At 35.8% G+C, this 21,308-nt stretch overlaps 1 protein-coding gene across 1 annotated transcript in view; it reads right to left on the bottom strand.

The window, feature by feature from the left end:
- The window catches only part of LOC143259730 (uncharacterized), an 801,439-nt gene that overhangs the window by 655,904 nt on the left and 124,227 nt on the right, over nt 1-21,308 (bottom strand). The window contains exon 3 of the mRNA XM_076523132.1: nt 6,531-6,581. Within this exon, the coding sequence (XP_076379247.1) occupies nt 6,531-6,581 (51 nt within the window). The remainder of the gene's footprint in view (nt 1-6,530; nt 6,582-21,308) is intronic.

Genomic DNA, 21,308 nt, shown 5'->3' with positions numbered 1-21,308 from the left:
GAAGTGGAATCGAGAGGGCACTTATCTTTCGAAATTGCATTATATAATATAATATTTTTAAACTTATTATATGAAAGCATATCTTTACGTCGATGTGAAATCGTAACAGTAATAAAGTTGCCTTTACTCGCGATTTGAGAAGAAACCAAATGCTGTCTGTTAACACTTAGGATAATAACAAAGTTGTACAAGCGAAAACCTGTCCTCTTTATTTAGAGAAAATGATTTGTTTTTCAAACTTTGATCAGGTGTTCCGATATATCTGATCCATGACGTTCTAAAGTGTTAATAAAGTTGAAGATGAGGGATTGAACCTGCTGTTGTAAGAAAATCCACGTCAAATATGAAAGTATCTTATCGAACAATTCCAGCAAATTATTTCTAATTGTTTTCATTAGTTGAAGAATTTGTTGGTAATGCTTTTATGCGATAATGTATGACCATATTCGACAAAAAAATTATTTCAATTGCACAGCTAGTCACAAAAATCTGCATACTTATCTTTCGAACGGTTGGAACACGTAAGCAAGAGCAAACAGCTTAAATATAATCAAATGTTCAATTAACAACATTTCTTTGCGAAAGAAATACGAACAAACTAAAAATGGAAACAAACAGAAATAGATGCCGTATGTACACTATAGTTCCATCAATAAATTAATCCATGAACTAATGTGTGCACCAAACATTGAGCAACAAAACAAAAACTACGGCCAAAGGAATGATGCATCGGTGCCGGATAAATAAAAGTACGTTCATATAGTTGGCAGGACTTTGAAACGAGAAGCAGTTGGATGATTACTTTCCGAAGTGTTTCTTTCTCCGGCAAATGGACATTTCAACGAAAAGTTCTGTATGAATCGCCGGATGAAGAGATCCATGCTTCTCTGTCCGCCAATGAAAAACTACCGTCGGGAACTTGCGTCTGGGAATAGTTACGTCACTGACTAAGTTAAAATCGTGCAAATGCGTAAGTTCTCCACCGAGGATCTTCCCGTTTGCGTTTATCGAGAGCGAAATAGTATGACGATGTTATTTTCGGTTCGGAACACGTAAGTAGGCAAATTATAGAAACAGTATGAAAATTGTTGTTGATTTACGGATTTAACGACGAATATTGTGATCGTTTCTACGTGACACTTAAACTACATTTTCGAGTATAAATCAAATTTCGGTGTGCTACAGTTTATGTGCACGGCTAGTCGTTATTGCAAGTCACGTCCTTTAGAAAGATTTTCTATTTATCACATAAAACATCTTTTCCTATTTTCGAGAACAAATAAAAATATTCAAAATAATTGAGTCATTTTGTTCACCCTGTATACGTTTCTGTAATATGGGTGGAATGGGATCATAAATATTTCGCAAACTACTTTCAATGTCCGCAGTATCATGAGAAGCGAGATCTCTTAATGGCCACTTCTCTCGCGAGATATCAGTCGAGAGTTATTAGCATATAAATAGGTATTAGTTTGTATGATCTGCAGTACCGCCGTAGATGTCTGTTTCTCGTGTTACGTGCATTTCATAGGAGGCTAGTGCGACCTCCGAACCACAATCTCACCTCTAGCCACTAGTAAATCAGTGCAGAGTTCATAATAGTTATCATTCACAGACGCTTCAATGTTCGTCGGCTGCTTCGGCAATGGCGAAGCACAGATGCATGCATAATGACGGCTACTATTCTGTACCAAAATGGGCAGGACACTTATTAGGCAGATCCGACTTGCACTTGAGCGACATGCAATGTTACGACTTAACTAATTACTTTTCCAGAACGTATGATCGGTCTAAGGATCTTCTGTATTTGTGACAAAGATTAGTAGGACAAATTGAAACCTGCGAAAGCATTGAATGAAGTTAAAGACACTGTTCTATTTTGTTGAAGTCATTAAGATTGATATGAACAGAAATAAACACTTATGTAGGTCCTGCATCTATCAATCAATGTAATCACTTAACGAATTTAATAAAGTTTATATGGTTTAAAACTATTATTTGTTTATTTTTAGTCTGTCTGTGACATACGCAGCATGACCGTTTAGGGGTTAACGTAAGTATCTTTAATAGATAAAAAGAATCTACAATAGAATACACACAACAGTTCTACCAAACATTTCAGAACAAAATACAAAAAAATACAGTTATACAAAATTCTAAACTAATTAAAGAATCGAACAAATTTTTATTCTGCAGATTTACTAGATTCAAAATGGACAAATGAACGTATAAAGCAACGGTATAAATCCGACGGAACCGTAAAATATTCGCCCGGCTAACAGTTTACGAATTCTTCCAGTCGCCGCCTTTTCGACAAATCAAATTCAAAGTATTCCCAAACGGTGTTCCATGATTCGAGAGAATGGCGCGTTATGAGTGACACGTACCGGGTTTCGAGCTGAGAACGATCCAGATTGTATCTGACAGACTGTCATGGAGCTGGCTGCGCATTTCCTTCCCCAAAGGAAGGTCGCGTTTCCTTTTCGCGAAAACGGGAGGTGGGAAAAAATACGAGCACCCTCCTTCGCCTCCAAGAAGCTCTTTTCCGCGAGGATGGTCCTCCGGACGAGTCGCCTCGGCAAGCAATCTCACGAAATTGCACCGCGCGATTTCACGTCGTTTCGCAGACGTTACTATTCGCGTTTCCGTCGTTCCGTCCCCGGTACTCTCGTGTTTCATTTGCACGGAGCTTGGAAACACGCGGGCGAAACGAAACAGAATAACAATTGGAACATGATCCCGGCACGACGACTCCTTAACACGCGCAGGAAGGAAAGCCATTCGGGTTAATCCTCGCGCGCCGGCGAAAATGAAAGCAAATCATTTTTAGTAGCACTGAGTGGCGATGATCTTGCATCGAGATCCGTTTTATTATCGGCGATATTTTCTGAAAATTATCCGTGAACGTTACGTTGTCGTTTACAGGGTGAGTTATCGAAAATTTTCAGCTGATATAGATGATCTGTCCAATGTATGAACACCCCCCGCCCTGCCCTCCCCCAGTAAATAAGCAGTTTCCGCGTTATACGAAATTTATTATTTGTAACAATGGGTAAATTGCAACATAGTTAAAATTTCCTAATTGACAAATCGAAACTGCAATTCCGACAAAATACCCATTGGTATCCATTGTTTTTTTTTTAGAGTGAAGATAAATATCCAAGTGTAATATAATAAATAATTGAAACTATTTCGTAATTGGGATAAACATTCTTGAGAAGAAACTGAAAAACTTTTTTGTTACAATTGTACCCGGTCTTTCTACTACTTCTATTATACAGCCAAAAATGTCTTGCAGGCATCAGTTTATATAAATTCATCGATTTTATTAAGTGTTCATTCAATGGTCGTTCGAAGTATTTTTCACTAAATCTTACACTACGCTTTTAAAAAAGGTTATAATTATAAAAAGAAAAATGCTAGAATTGTATTCAGGGACGTATAAATTTAATAGTAAGCTTATGATAATGTCAAACAGGGCATTATATAATACATACAAAGCGCATTGTTTTAATTTTCGTTATAAGCTTACAATCAGATGAAAAAGTTAAAAAATCTAAAATATTGTAATTTCATAGGATTTTTCGGAGAGATAGTGTCAAACAGATGAGATAACCTATCGAGTGAAAATAACTTATTTGGAACAGCGACGTTTCCGGTTAGGTGGCACCAAATGGCTACTGGTAGCATCACCGACGTGCCACGGATCTGCCCGTTTTCCCGGCAATTTTTCCAATGACAGAGAGAGACAGAGATATCCAGCGTTTCGCCTTTTGTTCCCCTCGGATCGTGTCTGTTTCGTGGAAAAAAAAGTAGGCCCAGTGGGGATTAAAACCAAGCGTCCCGTGTTACGTGCACGGAGTTAGATCGCGGGGCGAGTATGTCATTTAGTGGCTTTGTTCGCTCGTATGAATCCGCGGCGTACTCTTACCAGCTGTCGCTCAACACAAACAGAATTTCACATCACGAAGCCTCGCGAGCCTGTCGCGCTATCAGTAGTCGCGACTCGCTGATTTCCACGGAAAGCAAATCGTCCAAGCGTTTCCATACGTTCGTTGATCGGACCAGAGAAGTATTGTTACAGGTAGCAGACAATAAGACACCTAGAATTCATCGCAGTAGTCATCGGATCGTAAAATCCGCGAAATTCTGCGATTACGTGCGACTTCTTCGCGAATACCGCGAGCTGAAGTTAAAACTCGAAAGGACTTTTGAAGAAGACCAGAGAAGCTAAACATTTCAGATTGTTCGCTCCACCTTTTTGCGAACCAGATTAAACTTTAGAGATCAGAATTGGTCGTCTCTTATTCAACATTTTAATATTTAATATGGATTTATATAGTTATTTATAAAATAGTACATATTTAATTACAAAGAATTAATTTTCATGAATCTTCGATAATTATATATAAAATATCATTAAATTCTTACATCTTATTACGAATAATTATAAATCAGTGAATTTAATTAGCAAAACGGCGAATTTAATTTGCAATAAAAGGTAAGTAAGTTCTATAAAAGGATTACTTTGAAGTGTGGAAAGGGGTGAATATAATTTAAAAAAGGTTTAATTTGGAGTGTAAAAGGTTGAATATGATCTACGAACGGATTAATTTAGAGGATAAAATCTGCATTACGCGATAACTTTACTTTTCTGAAAAAATTGAAGAGGCATGGGAGTTCGGATAATAAAACAGTTAGTTAATTAAAGTGCTAGACTAAATCTTGCCTGATTTAGAGTCAGACAATTGACAGGAGAACTCGAATAAGTCACATTTTACGAATAAACAACGTAGAAACCTTGCTTTCGTCATAGTGTAATTTTTGTTTTATATTTCTTGTCGCCACAATGCGGTATTTCTTTTGATCGAGAGTAGATTAATTAAATGGAATACGAATTATAATGTATACACTTCATAGATTTTTAAGCTTTTACGACTCTATTACATATTATAAATTATATACAATATTTAGAGAGAACATTCTCAACAGAATGGAGATTGGAAGAATGTCTGCAGATAATAGAATAGTTGATGGATGAATTAATTAAATTAGCGAATTAATTAAATTTTGATTTCGACAATTTCAGATTGGATGATTAATTTAAACACTGTAAATTCATTAGTACTTATGAGTATAACATTCATAAAAGTGTTTAAAATATTAAATAAAACAGCCTGAATTGTTATACCGGAAATGTTTTCCATTGTTTGATCATCGATTCATTCCATACGCTGCATTATACGGAATTTTACACGCAATACAATTGCATGCGTCGACATGTAATACTAATTAACGATAATCAATCACTAGTTAATATTAAGTTAACAGTTTAACGGACATACGAATCGCTTATGGATTATTAATTACACGTTATGTGGCAGCTTATTAGCTTTAACCGCTATTCCATAATTGCAGCGCATAATGCGATTGATATTTTTAGAATTCAATGGATTAATTTAATAAATGTGGTCGGCTGAAATGTATTGTCTTTAAAAATCAGAAATGATTTTCATCTAACAATAACAATTATACGTAACATCATTTATGATCGCGTGAACCAAAATACGTATTCTACTGTAAACACTGTAAATCGGTTGTAAATAATTTAATATGTGCTTCAAGTTCATTGTTACAGACGCGAAATAGAAGAACTTGATTCGCTGAACGGCCAACTTGATCAGTGAAATCCTGAACTTGATTTACCCTTTATTGATTTAAATTGCGAAAAGGTGAACTCGATTCGAATGAAGATGAACATAATTTTGCAAAAGGATGAATTTGTAGTGCAGAATCTGTATCATTTTGTATCAGTGTGTAGCCGTGACCGCGGAATCAATTGGCGAAAGACCCAGACATCAATCAAGCGGACGGTGTCCGGTCCAGGCGAGCATCGCTCATCGTCGCGAGTGAAAACATAACCGCGGCAGTTAATATTCAATCCCAGCATCGACGGTGGCCGACGATCGGCGCCGCGACCATAAATTACCGGAGGGCAGTCAGATGATGACGTAGTTCTCGCCGATTACTTTTGTACGCAAATAGAGCCCAACAAAGACGATGGAACTGGCGGCCCCCGCGGAAACTAAAGTCGTAAAATTATACGCTCCCCCTCGCAGCCTCTTCTTGAGCGATTTCGTGGTTCACTGCTCGTTGAAGACATATGTATATCGAACAAGAGCTAGGTCAGGGGAAGACGGAGAGAGAAAAAAAGGGAGACGGAGAGATAGACTGGTGCATTCGCCTATCTCAACTCGCCTCGAGGAGGCCGAAGAAGCAGAAGTAGAAGCAACCTGCCGCTTAGGGAGAGAGGCGCGGGAGGGCTCGGTTGAAAAGTTGTTTGGCCAAAAGTACGGGGAAACTCGGTTGTGGGCATCGATCTGGGGCCTCTAACGAGCTCTTGCTAACTAGTTTGGAGCAGGACACCCTATTTGAATTCGGTTTTTGTGCCGCAAAAACTGACGGTGGGACAATGCCGCTGGGCACCGCGGATACGTAAATATGTACAGTATGCTGGTGGAAAAACTTACCCGCACCTTCGGCATCTCCTTCAGTCCGATGGCTGGCTGGCTTCTGTTGCTCTGCAACAACAATTCGGAATAACATGGTCAGCGAAATTAATTAACACGTTTCGCGACGTTAATTAAGACCGACTTCAGGGTTTCTGTTAATTACGCGAGAGGGCCGCCGGGCGAAGTTTGTTTATTTCGGGCCGCGGAATGGCTCCGGGAATAATTATTCTTTGAACAAGCTGCATAGAAAAGTTGCCGTTGAAAACGGCGATGTTGCCAACGTCTTCCTTTCTGTGATAATCTAGGTATTCCTGGTTACGGTGTCGCGGTCACAAAGGTTGTCGGATACTGAATTATAATGGGAAAAATATTCTGCTGTTCGTGCGTTGTGAAACGGATAGGTTGTGGTAGGAAGGTAACATGTATACTTTAAAACGATACTGTGAAACTTTGTATAAAACCATGCAAGTCTACGCTACAAGACAAAATTTCTTCCTTTCGCGGAGATTGTATGCTTTTATGACAAAAAATGTGTAGATTAATTACAAGACAATGAATACGACTTCTACAGAAGGTAAAATTGAACGGAAGGAATTTACGATTCACTGCCAAGGATTCATCGTATTGAATTTGTCAATAGCGACAACAATTTAATAAAATCGCATAATATTTTCTGAGAGAGATTGCTACGTAAAGGAATATTTCAATGGTTCTTTTCTAAGATAAGAAATGAATATCGATGTACTGCAGAAAATTCACAGTCAATTAATTACTATTCCTAAGAATGACGGAGTTCGATGAGATAAGTATAAGTCATTCTACTATTAAATTAATTAATTGAACGGTAAGAGAGAGGAGAATTTCGATTGGAAAGTTTCTAGCTTCTATAGAATATCGACGAATAGAAAAATTTTGTAGTATTTCTTTTACGCAGCTTCGTTGTTTTACTTCGTTGAGTTTATATAATCAATTATATATATTATAATCAATTTAAATCAATTATCAATTGATTAGATCAATTGGTATAATTAATTTAAAATATTAAAAGAATCCTTTATATTTTGGTAGAAAATAGCAAAAAACAAATTATTGTACGATATTTGATCAACTCGATACCATGCAATTGTTGGTTGAAAACTACACCCGTTTATCCGCAAAAAGTACCGTGTAAAGGAGAAACGGGTGTACATTTCAACCAACAATTACATGGTATCGAGTTGATCAAATATCGTACTATTGTACGAAAACAAATTATTATTTGTTTCCTGCACTTTTCTATCAAAATATGAAGGATTCTTTCCTCTGCAATTAACCTGATACATAAATTCCAGGGTCGGTATTACATATATGTTCTATCAGCACTATCAAACGGCAACAAAATATCTGTTAGCCTTACTGAATTCTCAATAGTTCATCCGCCGTGTACTGCAATAAGGATAACCCGATATCTTTGAACAGAAAATGTGAACATAAACTTCAGCACGCCACGACTCATTTATTACAACATTAGGTACAGAAAGACAATGAAAAATCAAGCGACGGATAGCTCTTGGTTATAAATAGACTTCGATGTTTATCCAAAATGAACATTTTGTGCATCCACTGCAAGAAACAGTAACTGCATAAACATTTATGTTTGTTTTGAATAACTTTAAGTAGTCACAAATAATATAATCAAATTCTTAAATTTTTGTGATATATATAGTATCAGTGTTTTGTGTTTCATCTGCTCGTTTTTGTCATATATGCATAAAATCCGCAGTCTAGTTATAAAAGTCCAATATCGTTCAATAGGTTTCGGTCGACGCGTCGCGACGGTGCCAAAGGCGCCGCGTAAAATCTTTCGTCAGATTTTCTTTAACATTAGCTTCGACCATACACTTTCGTTGGAGGATTTTACGAGGAAATAAAACCGTCTCGGATGACTGTCCACTTTAATTCGTCAGTGGTGCGTCACGATCACTGAGAAAGATGATCTTCCTTTCACAGAATTTAGTAATTACTCGCGCTGTGTGAAACATGTACAAACTAAGTACTAATAGGATTAAGTCCTTCTATCTTCATTAGTACGATCAATTAGTCTGTTCAATTAGTAAGACTAAGCAAAAAAAAAGTCTAAAGAATACTACAGTAGTGAGAATTCATTGCTATTGCAGTATAGTCAAATAATTCAATATATTTACAATGGGCAACGAAAGTGAGGAAATCAATTCTGAAAAAGTAGCCGTTGCTCATTGTCAAATAATTTTGAAGATTTTTCAACAACAAAAGAATTCCTACACGTTCTGCAATATCCCATGAAAAATATCTCAAACTCGCGTTATTTATGAATTGTTAAGCACGCATGGACCCTTAAAGCGTTTTCTGAGTTAACAGGTTATACTGAACCATAAATTTTTGTGAGCCATTGAATAACCACCGGTAGGTAATGTGTCAAGATACAAGCGAGAAAGCAGCAAAAAATGTGTCGCGTATGCGCGTTCAAAAATGTATTGCTGTTTCGTCTTTTGTGGCGTTCCGAATGTTGTGTCTGGATAGCGAATAAATCCGCCAGAGAAAGGCGACGCGTCGTTCCGTGCAGGCCGGCCACCCATAGGAACAAACGACAAAACGATAAATTCAGGAAAACTGTCGAACCGTGCAGTATCGTCGTGTCGGGCCGTCATTGCTCGAAACGCGTAAATCTTAATTGACCAATCGCAGCAAAGTGGAGCCAGCAGTGTTAACCAACGGCCACGGAAAACTCTGCGCGAGAACTTGTTCCCGTCTGGTGCCGAATTCAGACTAATTGTAAGTACATAGAATCCGATCAACTACTCCAGTGAAAACAACGTCTGTGAGATCACCGCACTCGTTAATTATTGCATAACTCTCTCTCTCTTTCTCTTTCTTTTCCTCTTCCTCTTTCTCTTTCTCTTTCTTTTCCTCTTCCTCTTTCTCTTTCTCTTTCTCTTTCTTTTCCTCTTCCTCTTTCTCTTTCTCTTCTCTTTCTCTTTCTCTTTCTCTTTCTCTTCTCTTTCTCTTTCTCTTTCTCTTTCTCTTTCTCTTTCTCTTTCTCTTTCTCTTTCTCTTTCTCTCTCTCTCTCTCTCTCTCTCTCTGTTTGTCAAATAATATCCAGTAAAAAGTTTTGTTTTAAGAAATTTTTACAGCAGAATTTACTTTGAGCAACGACATTTTCTTCAAAAAGTTTGTTAATAAAGTACAAAGTTAAGATAGACTAGTTATGGTATAAAATAAAATGTTATTTAAAATATTGTTCGAAGATCTGCTGCAACTTAACGTGCAGGTGATATTTTAGTTGAATGCTTTAACCTTACTGCAATATATGGAAACAAAAATTCAGTAGACGACCCTGCTAAATAGATCACGCTAAAACAACTGGAAGCAATTAACAACAGTGCAGCTGAAATTGCTAAATGAATTGCTTTTCTTCTACCAGTCTTGTTGCTCGTTTACTAAATGAGGTAAATCTAGTACACTATTAAAGTTATACTATAATTTCACCAGCTGCGTTTTATTTGCATTGTCATATTTTAAACGAAAACAGTGTAACCTCTAATATCGGAACGTTCAATTATCCAAACAGTGAATTTTCCTGTCTGTATCCTCTAGTACGAAATAAATTGTACATAGAATCGCAAGATAACTTTAAAGATACAACAGATTCTGAAGCAATTAAACCAGATGAATTTCTACCTAAAAAGCATCTGAAGATCAAGATGAAACGATTAATAAGTGTTTTAAACTGCAGCTGCGATATTAAATAAGAAAAGAGTTTTAAATACATACAACACTATCAATTTACAGACTACCACTTCAATGTGATTTTACTTCTTCGGTTATTGAAGCCAGTGTTGCAAATGAGAAGCTTTAATAGAATACCAAATGTCTGAATATATGGAGTTTTTCTGTTTCACTGTTCGTTCAATACGAAATCATAATGTTAGCTATTTCCCGAGCAGGATATCAAAAAATCCTTTTAAGCCTCGGAAGACAGAAGACGCGATTCGGTGCCATCAAATTTGAATTTAAATTGCTCCCCGGTACAATCAATGCAGGGAATATCGATTGTAGCAGGACGGGAACTCCCCCCGATAAAGATTCCTAGACAGATTGGTACATTTCGTAATAGTATAAAATCAACAATCAGAACTAGATTGAGAAACAATGAAAACCGTGCAATGCCGATAATAGAACGGTTTATCTCGATTAATTGCGGTTAATTGCATTCAGCAATTAGCCCAATTACGCGGGTGGTCAAGTATAGTGCGGAGTAACTGTGGACCTTCTCTACACATCTACATTGGACCAAATTATCGCGAAACAATCGTACAAATCGGTCAAAGCAATCGTAGCCTTTGCAACCCTCCATACCACAAACTGTAGCAACATTGTCTATTAATATTTTCATCATAGATGTATAAGGTATTTCATACCTCAATGCTTGAAATTCCATACTCGCAGCAATGCATTTTAGAATAGCAATTTAGAGTCAGATGACTCTAAAAAAAAACAACTAAACTTAAATTAGTTGCAGCTGAAGCATGAAAGTTTTAACAATTCCAATACAACTGTAAATTAAGGCTTCTAATCTCTCGTTCTACGCGAAAAGATTACGCCAAACTGGTAAGCTGGATTTCAAATTACATTCAAGGTTTATCTTGTTACATGCAAAACGAAGTAAGCTTATTACATGAAATTAAAATGAAAATATTCGACAAACATAATATCCACGAAGATATTTCGTACTAAAAATATCACGAAAAGCCATAATTTCGAAAAATTAACCACTGAGCAGAATTCTGATTGAAAGACCAGAGATAGATTATAAGTTTCGTCTGAAAAGGAATGTAACACGATTTTATTTAATTATAACATAGAATTAAATCACTCTCTTCATCATATTTTAAAGAAACAGCTTTTAATACTTTTGTCTCGAATGGGTCGCGCTTCTCAGAACAAAAGATGTATGCGGTCGGCTTCACGACACTCCCGCGAGGTGGAGAATTGTTCCAAAAGAGAGAGAGAGAGAGAGAGAGAGAGAGAGAGATACGAGTTACTTAAAAAATCTAAACGAATCGAATTCCCCATGCTTTATTTAGTAAAGCATGTTAATTACATTAGTGTCACATAGTAGTCGATAGTCCTCGAATATTTTCAAGTGAATAGAAAATGAAAAGTTTATTCGAACATATTCGAGTAATAAAATATTTTCCGAGGTGCAAATTCATCTTCAAGTACTTCAAAATCTTTCGATTCCACGAGTATTCGAGCCGTTCGGATTTGTCAAGTAACTCCCATTTTCTCGAACAGTTCGTCTATTTCCAGGAAACTTGAAAAATTCGAACCCTCGACTCGGCTCGAACAATCGAACCGAGTTCGGTTCGGTTCGTGAAACCCGAGTGATCGCACACCTCTGCTGAAAAGCAGAGTGCATTATTTTGTGAGAGACATGTAATTGACTCGGAAGTTTAATCAAACTTCGCTGTTTCTTGCGCGGCTCGCCCTCGAATTTGGCAGCGATGGCCGTCGCGCCGGTTGTCGCTGTATTTGTAATCGCTAGAAGTTTTCTATCGAGTTGTCTCGGTGCTCAGCCAAACGGTAATATTCGAGAGTGGCTCGACCCAGTTTCGATAATTGCGCACCGGTCAGGTTCGCAAGTTCCTCGATTCTTCGGCTGTTTTGCCGATCGGTTGCCATTTTTCTCCCGCTCTGTCCTTTCTCGGATTCCACCTTTCCTTTTTTCTCTTTCTTTTTCCTGCCCCCTATAGGTCGTTTAATCGTCGCAATCCGGGTCGCATCCAAAAGGTAAAGGCGACCACTTAAAAGAAAAGCCCTGGCGAAAAAGAGACATGGCCGCTGCGAAAATTCGATGACTTATCCACTGGTTCGTTTTGTTTTCTTCGGGGAAACTTCTTCGTCCGGAGTCTCGTTTCGAACTCGTTTCAACACTCCTACGAGCAATCCTGCGAATTTATCGGCCCATGATCGGTGTCAACTTATAACTTACAACGAGATTAAGCGTGTATTTTGTCTCGAAAGTATGATGTTATCGTTTCCATTTTCGGTAAATACTAGTTAGTCCGGAAATCAATTCACGGATGTTACATTTTGCTGAAATTTCACTTAACTTTTCATTTTCACTTTGCTCACAAACGTACACTAACAGTGTTCGCGTCATATAGATACGGCCGAAAATGTACGTGCATATTTTTGGCAACTATAAGGATCTCTTAACATAATTTTATTCTTTTGTGTATGATCGAATGATAGAGACGTTTCATGTTATAGTCAAATAGTATCTGTCTCATTTGGAATATCTTTTGGATTGATCACACATAGCATTAACGTTATTAAAAAAAATATGGCTCAACAATAACAATAGTAGGCGAGACTGATGACGGTTGTAACACTTTCATTTCATTACACAATTACACATAAATTATTGTATTTACAGCGACAATTATTGTACGAACCTCGTACCTACTTATCTTTATTACGTTATATGTATGTATTCAGGTTATTATCGCTTTATTATTTTATTTAGGTTATTCAGTTAGAGTGGTTTTGTTGTGCATTAAGGAATATCCAATAAAATATAGGTGGCGGATAAAATGTTACAACCGACCCCGAGTCGGAGCATTTTTTATCTGCCTAGTTATTAGAGCCACAACATTGGATCCATTTTTCATTAAATTTGCTTATGCTATAAGATTCCTTACCATTTTCATGTGCCTTTATGTTCATGGTTCCTTTATTAGTTTTTCTAATTTTTGTGCAAGGCATTCTAAAAGTTTAATTATGATATGAAATTATAGCAATTTTTAATTTATTAGTTGATCTAATAAATACCTAAGTACCTATTTAAATTATAAACTAAATTAAGTATAGAAATCTCTTACAATCGACTCCAACTATCGGTGTTACAATCGTCCCCGAACGCACTTTCAAACTTTAATTATAGATTGCTATTTATAATACGCTTATTAATGCAAAGTAATTATCGGTATTTCTTTAGGACGTATGAAATTAGAGATTTAAAACAAGTAGGAAGAATACATTTGCTAAAAAAGCATTTGTATCACAATTTTAAAGCAGTAAGCTTAAAAGTAAAGTTAGCGACAATCGAATTTTTAATATCCTCTCAAGTTCTTATTGTTGCTTAATTTACTTATCCTTTTTTATCATTCATGTGCACAATCCGTAGTTTTCACCGATTTTCAATAAATTGAAAAGACTGTGAAAACAAGAATCACCTAACAATCGAGAATTTGAGATAATTAGTTAAATCGTAAACAAGATCTGATATGATTTTCAGAATAACAGCAGTTTCGCTGAAATGAATTGAACATGGTGAAATGATGTGTGCAGGTATTTTGAAAGATCAATACAATTTACACAATAATATCGGCAACAGGTAATTAACGGGAAAACTCGCGAAACAAGAGAACGTAATTTTTATTTACAAGATGGAACATCGTTAAACGATCATTGGAATCGTAATTTCTGTAATACTATAAATGTCGTATTTTGGTTAAAAACGTGATACTGTCATGCACTTCCGACAGTCTATCAAGAAAATGTTCCGAACAAAAGTTAATCAGTTTATGATCAGCTACAGATTGCAACATAAAAGATTTCAGAAAAATGTAGTATTCCAAAACATTAAGTTCACCCTCATTTCTTTTTCCAAATTGCATGGCATATTTTTTATTTCATATTATTGTAGCTAGTGTCATGAGGAATTCAAAGACATGATATTCCATATCTTTCGGATAATCTTGACGTAAAAAAGAAAATGAAATCAATGGAGTAATATGTTTTCGATGCAAATTATTTTAGTTTATATTGTAGTTTATATTATACAACTCAAAGTGTGGAACATCTAAAGCAGCATCACTTCATTCATTCCAATTGTTTTGACATTAGGGTCAACCGGAAGTCATGGTATACAAGACGCTGAATTCGTCTTGACACTAGCTACAATAATATAAAATAAAAAAAAATGAAGGTAACTCCGATTTTTTGTACTAAAACATTTTCTTCTGAAATGTTTCATATGGCAATCTGTAGCTGACCAAAAACTAATTAACTTTTGTTGGGAACATTTTTTTATCAGATTGTCAGAAGTGCTCGTAAAACCGTGGCAAATGTTGCCTGTATTTTCTCTATTAGGGCTTGTCCCATATAATCTATATAACTTCATCGATCAATTTGGTTATAGAGTTGATATAAGCAGTTCTATCGCTATATGTATAGTCACTCTAAAATTGTTCTGCTATGATGACCGCATGCCGTGAATGATGGAATTTTATAGCACATTGGGGCCTTGATTAACTGGATTTCAATTATTCGTTGTCTTGATTAAGCGGATCTCGGTTATGCAGTATGTCACTGCCACATATGTACAACGCAAAGCATTCAAAATATGCTTCGAAATGATTACTACCTGAGGTTGAAAGAAAGAACACCGCATGTTTTCACTGACCTACGACACCGGTTGGCACTTCAATCGTTTGATATTCTGTCGGTAATAAATAATTTAATACAATGTGATAAGAAAAAACACCAGCAGCTACCTGCAGAGTTTTAGATGAAATTTGAAAATGTTCCTTAGAAAGTTCAGGTACTAAAAAATATGATAATATTACAAAATAGGGAAAACTTATTTAATGACAAGTTTTGGAATACAGAATTCTTATTGGCTCATAAATTGTAGCTTCGAGATGGTTTGCTTTGAACAGTTTTACCATAACTATTAAGCTTCATAAAATTAATTTACAAATATTCTTTCATTGTAGTCGACTTTCTTTGATAACTTGCAAGATGAAGCAAAAGATTTTGTGATGGTTAACAAAATGATTTTTGTTTTGTTAGATTGACGATTCGAAAAGTTTAAACATTAAAACGGTTCGCAAGGTAACGGTTTAAGACCGTTACATACAAGTTCTGATCTAAAACAGTTATGAAAAATAATTTCTCTCAATAACTTTCATAAGGTGCCTAAACTTTCAACAGTTATCTGTTTCAGTTGTAATTCCTATTTTTATTTTTACGCCAATACCATAATAATAATAATAATAATAATAATAATAATAATAATAATAATAATAATAATTCTTTTCGTTTTAGAATGAATCTGAATAAGTTCCAGAATCGATTTGTGATTATTTTTCAAATTTGTTATGAACTCTCACCATTTGTCAATGAAGTTAAATATATAAAAAGGAGCACAAAAACGAATTTAACCATTTTTCTTACATATAATTCATTTCAGTGTACTGCCTTTTGATTTTTCCCTTTTTATTGTAACGTAGAACGAAATAATAATTGTAAACAAGAGCACGAAACTTCCATTTATCATTTAATTTCCTATCACAAAGAATGTAGTATGCGAAATGTATTTTATTTATTTCAATGCTTTCTAAAGCGACTTTGAATTACGCATATACAGTAATTTTCACCAGTAATTTTCTGCCATGGAAAAACTAGTGGAGGAATCGGTTCCAGAATCGGACAAGCGACGCTTATGAAACCGGTATGAGAACTAGAAAAATAGAATTCTAACGGAAACAAGTAATAGCTAAAAAATTTCAGTTTTTCATAACCGTTCATCGAAATACAGGTCTTTTTTATGACCATTGTCCTGAAAAAAAGGTGTCGAATCCATGTCGAAATTAAAAATCAATATTACGGCGGTTTCGAAGCGCCAGTTTATTCGAAGTTCCCTCTATTTTCAGTGTGTCGAATTTACCAACGAAAAGGTAGTGATACGCTCTGTATAGGTCATAGGTCATCGGACAAAAGTGGAAAACCAGTGACGGACTGTTTGATATCCGAAAACGAAAAACTGTTGCGTGACGTATCGACGTCCGCGCGAAAAGCGGGTTCGATGATGGTTTTATTTGACTGATAATGAAAATTCAATTAATATTTTCCGGTCAGGCGAAACCGGTGTTCACGAGTCAATGGAAATATGGCGGGTGATTGACCGTTCCTCCATTCCGTTCGTTCGATCATGTACGCACGAAAATGGCGGTTCGTCCCGTAGAAGGAAACGTTCGGGTCCCACGGGAAACGTTTTTGATCCCCGTGCAATGTTTCGCCTCGTGCTTTCGATTCCTCCTCTTCTTTTTTACGAGATCCACTTCCGCGATGCCCTTTCGCACTTGCGCAACTCGTAAACATTTTAGCTGAGCGTGGGGACAATTGAATACCAACCGGGAGTAGGGGCCTATAGCACATTTTCATCAGAATTGAGTTAACTGTTCCGTATGGATTTACAACTATCGTCGAGCATTTTGGTACGCGTAGATTGCAGGTATCGCGTACGATAGCGATGTAATGTTGAAGGCAAGAGCCGTGTTAGATGCTTGACATTTACTGATGTAATACCTCTATCGTAGTTTCGTAATTTACTTTTTATTAACCAGAGAAAGATAACCTACGTCGCAGAGGCGCCTGCGAAGACTGTTGATTTTTGTTAATTTTTCATAGAGGTCTAGTGATTTAAGTTTAAAATTACTTAAAATATAAAAAAATATAATATAAATGCATTTTATTTTGACAATAATGCCAAACCTTTAAAATGACTAGATTAACTTAAATAAATATCCATTGTTAGTATAAAATTGACGCCTTAGAAAAGCATGCGCCTCTGAAGCGTATGGTTATCTTTTACGTACGTTGTCATATGGTTATCTTTCTAGGGTTAAAGTACAAAACACTCGTAGCTGAGCTTTCGTAGTCCGAGTTTTGTAAATGGTTGTAAAGGACTTACATATCGTGAAACTACGAAATATTGATCTTTAGATATAGATTAACAATAAATTCATGATTTAAAGAAAGGAATTTAATTTATAATTAGACGTCAATTTATGAAATGCAATTTTTAGAATGCTTTATCTAGAGATGCTCCTCTTACGCTAATTTCTGTTTGGTTAATTTTGCTTACAATTAGTGTCGCTTTCAAACCGCCTTGATTCCACTAATCTCCCATTTTAATATCTACCTGATTAGTCGCAATGTATTTTTTAATGACCGAAACTAAAATACTAGACAGCGATGCAAATATGGACACACCGTGTTGAGATTTTTGATATCCGGTATTAGGGAACAGTGAATCCATTGAAAAACCAGTAACTTTTCTCGATATCTTTGTAGGACATAACAAAAAAATTCAACGGCTTAAGTAACCGTACTGACGATACCGAATATTTTCCAAAGATTTGCTCAACTTATTGAGCCGCAATGGTATTCAGAGGTACCTAAACATGCCGTTATCAGACACGGTAACCGAAGATTCTTACTTTTACACTTCATTGGCATTTCGCAAGGTGCGTGAAATAAAGGCTGTTTGCTTGAATAAATAATTGAAATCTTTTCATCCAGACTTTGTACGTATGTATTTCTTGCTGTCTACGATGTTATTGATACAAATACATTTGGTATCGATGTTTTTTGTCGTGAAATATATCTTTTATTCATCTCGCAAAAAAAGTCTATTGTAGTGTTATTTTGGTTAAATCTTTAGACTATTTAAATTACGTTTGGACGCAAATAAATCGAGATTAAATGATTTAAACAGTGCAGTTATTGCATGAATAATAGAAATTACATTATTATTACATCATTATTATACCAAGGAATTGCAAGACACAGAAACCAAATAGTTCGTCTCTTAATATTTGTGAGTATGAAATAGTTAATCGAACTTGAAATCAGGAAATATTAATCTTTGTATATAAATTAACAACCAATTCAGCATGCATACTCTTCTCTATTTTGAAAGGAAAACAACAATGTAGCTGAAAACGAAGTTAGGTTAAAAAACTTAGGCTATAAATCATTATGTGACTATAAGTTCAAATCGAGCCACAGAGTGTTAATATTTTTACATCAATCTTTATCATAATTGCATAAAACTCGCAGTCTAGTTATTATTATTACAATTATTATTACTATGTCATTATTATTATTACAGTTTTACTATAATATCAAAAGCAATGGGGATATTCGGGTGTTCCTTTTAAATATTCCACCCTGTGCAAATCCTCGAACAACAAGGTTAAACGTGTAAATCGTACGTTAAAAAGGACGCAATATTTTTTAAGTTTATTAAGGAGAAATTTACGAACAGTTTCTTGTTTAATACACCATTCGGAATTTCATTGCTTACCAGGTCATCAGTCGACGTCATTCCATCCGTAATACCGCGTAAAGTAACCAAGATTAATTGGAAGATTACGAAAGGTCTTCGGAAGGTATAGCACTCACCGAGTCGCAGCCTGGATACTGGAAACTTCATTGAAATAGAATCTGAGTGTGTTTCAAATTAAATGTTGATCTACATGATTGCGCTCTGAGACGACTGATCGATCCAACGTTATCGCTCAGCAAGAAACTTACAAAACTCCACTTCAGAATTAAATTATTATTTTTGCGATATGATATCGTTGATTTGTCTTTTGGGAATTCTGTTTTTTTTTGTCGCATCTGTGTGTGGCAACTCTTTTCTATTTCAATATTGTTCCAGTCAAATGAAATTTTAACCCTTTGCGCTCGAGCGGCGACTCTCGCTCGTCACTCGAGTTGCCAAGCGAAACATCGTGGCGAGCGAGAGTCGCCGCACGAGCGTAAAGGGTTAATATGTTCACTTAAGCTTGACAAAGTTTAATGTCTCCATCGTTCCAATAACTTGATCAGTGTTAAAAGCGTTCAATGAAATTGCGTTGCGGTAACGTGTAACGCTTCATTTTACAATGAAAAATCTGCAAACAACCGACCTGCGACTATAACCGTCTAAAGATTTCCGACCGGTGCAATTCATGGATTCATGGATGAAGGATTCATGGATCATGGATTGAGAAGGGGTCAAGTACGTCACGTGTCGGTTCGAATCTAGCTGGGCAATTTCAAACGTTTACGGAGCAGGTGTTAAATAGATACTTATTTAGACCATGTAACCGTGTCCTTATACTTCTCTTATGTTTTCATGATTTCATTTTAATTTCTTTTATTTTTATCGTCTATTCAGTTTTGTCACAAATGTATAAAATTCGCAGTTTAGTAATCACAGAATTTTGACTGATTTTTGACCATGTAACCGTGTCCTTATACTTCTCTTATGTTTTCATGATTTCATTTTAATTTCTTTTATTTTTATCGTCTATTCAGTTTTGTCACAAATGTATAAAATTCGCAGTTTAGTAATCACAGAATTTTGACTGATTTTTGACCATGTAACCGTGTCCTTATACTTCTCTTATGTTTTCATGATTTCATTTTAATTTCTTTTATTTTTATCGTCTATTCAGTTTTGTCACAAATGTATAAAATTCGCAGTTTAGTAATCACAGAATTTTGACTGATTTTTGACCATGTAACCGTGTCCTTATACTTCTCTTATGTTTTCATGATTTCATTTTAATTTCTTTTATTTTTATCGTCTATTCAGTTTTGTCACAAATGTATGAAATTCGCAGTTTAGTAATCACAGAATTTTGACTGATTTTTGACCATGTAATCGTGTCCTTATACTTCTCTTATGTTTTCATGATTTCATTTTAATTTCTTTTATTTTTATCGTCTATTCAATTTTGTCACAAATGTATAAAATTCGCAGTTTAGTAATCACAGAATTTTGACAGAATTTTTACTGATTGTTTTGTTAAAAGACACACGAATCCCACAAAGGAGAACGAAATGAAACGAAACGAAGTGAATTTAATTGTATGATTGTTGACAGAATTCGGGAATCCGTGTTTGAACAGGATCCGAGAAGATTCCGAGCCGTCGTCGGTATGTCATTTTACGTGATTGCGGCAGCGGTTTCACGATTTAAGCTCGACGGAGCCTCTCGTACAGTTATTATTCCTGCTTTCGGCGGGCCGACCACAAATTCGACCAGCTGTTATATCTGCAGTTATAGAAGCCGTACGCGACGGTGCCAAATCTGATTAGTTCATCGTTGCTCGACGTTTCGCGTGACACGATTTTTAGTGGGACACGCAAACACACGGTCGTCCCGCTATCAAAGATATTCAGTCTAGCTGGAAGCCCATTGTTACTCGGGACTTTTGTAGAACACAGGACGAATAGTTTTCGGCCTCGCCGCTCGACAGTATTCATTTTTTCAGCCAGAAAAATCCTAGCAACTTTTTGTTTCGTCTTCGTGCGCTCCCAAGGCTCCCGGCAGCGAACTGCTACGACTCACAATGTGTGATGGTGATTGTAGCTTCTCCCGAAAATTAATGCTGTGCATCCATTGCGATTGCATATGGAACTGATTCACTAGAATCTGAGGAATACATTGAAATTCAATGAAACCTCACAATGTTTAGTCCGTACGTGATATGGCCCAGAGAACACTGTTTAATTTGTAATAATTATGAAAAATTTGTTTTACCATGGTCTTGAAATGATTTATTATGAATATAACGTAAATGCAAGTAACATAATCTGAATGGTGTTCATGTAATACAAATACAATATAAAGTCATAATAACTAGATTTGCATTTAGTTAATGCACCTTTTAACATTTACATACCTACATAAATTATAATACAGTATTATGAATATCTTTCCCAATATCAGTTTTACAATTTAATGTTGTTCTCATAACTTGATTAAACATTGTGGCACAATGAAACATTTAACAGCGAATAATGAATGTTCGACAAGCACAATGTATCATAAAGAAGATTTTTATTCGATTATTTAGTATGTTTCGAGTAAAAGGAACATCATTTTTAACCTGTCTAAGAAATAATTGGATAACATGGTAAACTGTAGT

The sequence above is a fragment of the Megalopta genalis genome, chromosome 6 (genome assembly GCF_051020955.1).
Source record: "Megalopta genalis isolate 19385.01 chromosome 6, iyMegGena1_principal, whole genome shotgun sequence".
Taxonomy (NCBI): domain Eukaryota; kingdom Metazoa; phylum Arthropoda; class Insecta; order Hymenoptera; family Halictidae; genus Megalopta; species Megalopta genalis.
This window is presented reverse-complemented; position numbering and strand designations above follow the sequence as displayed.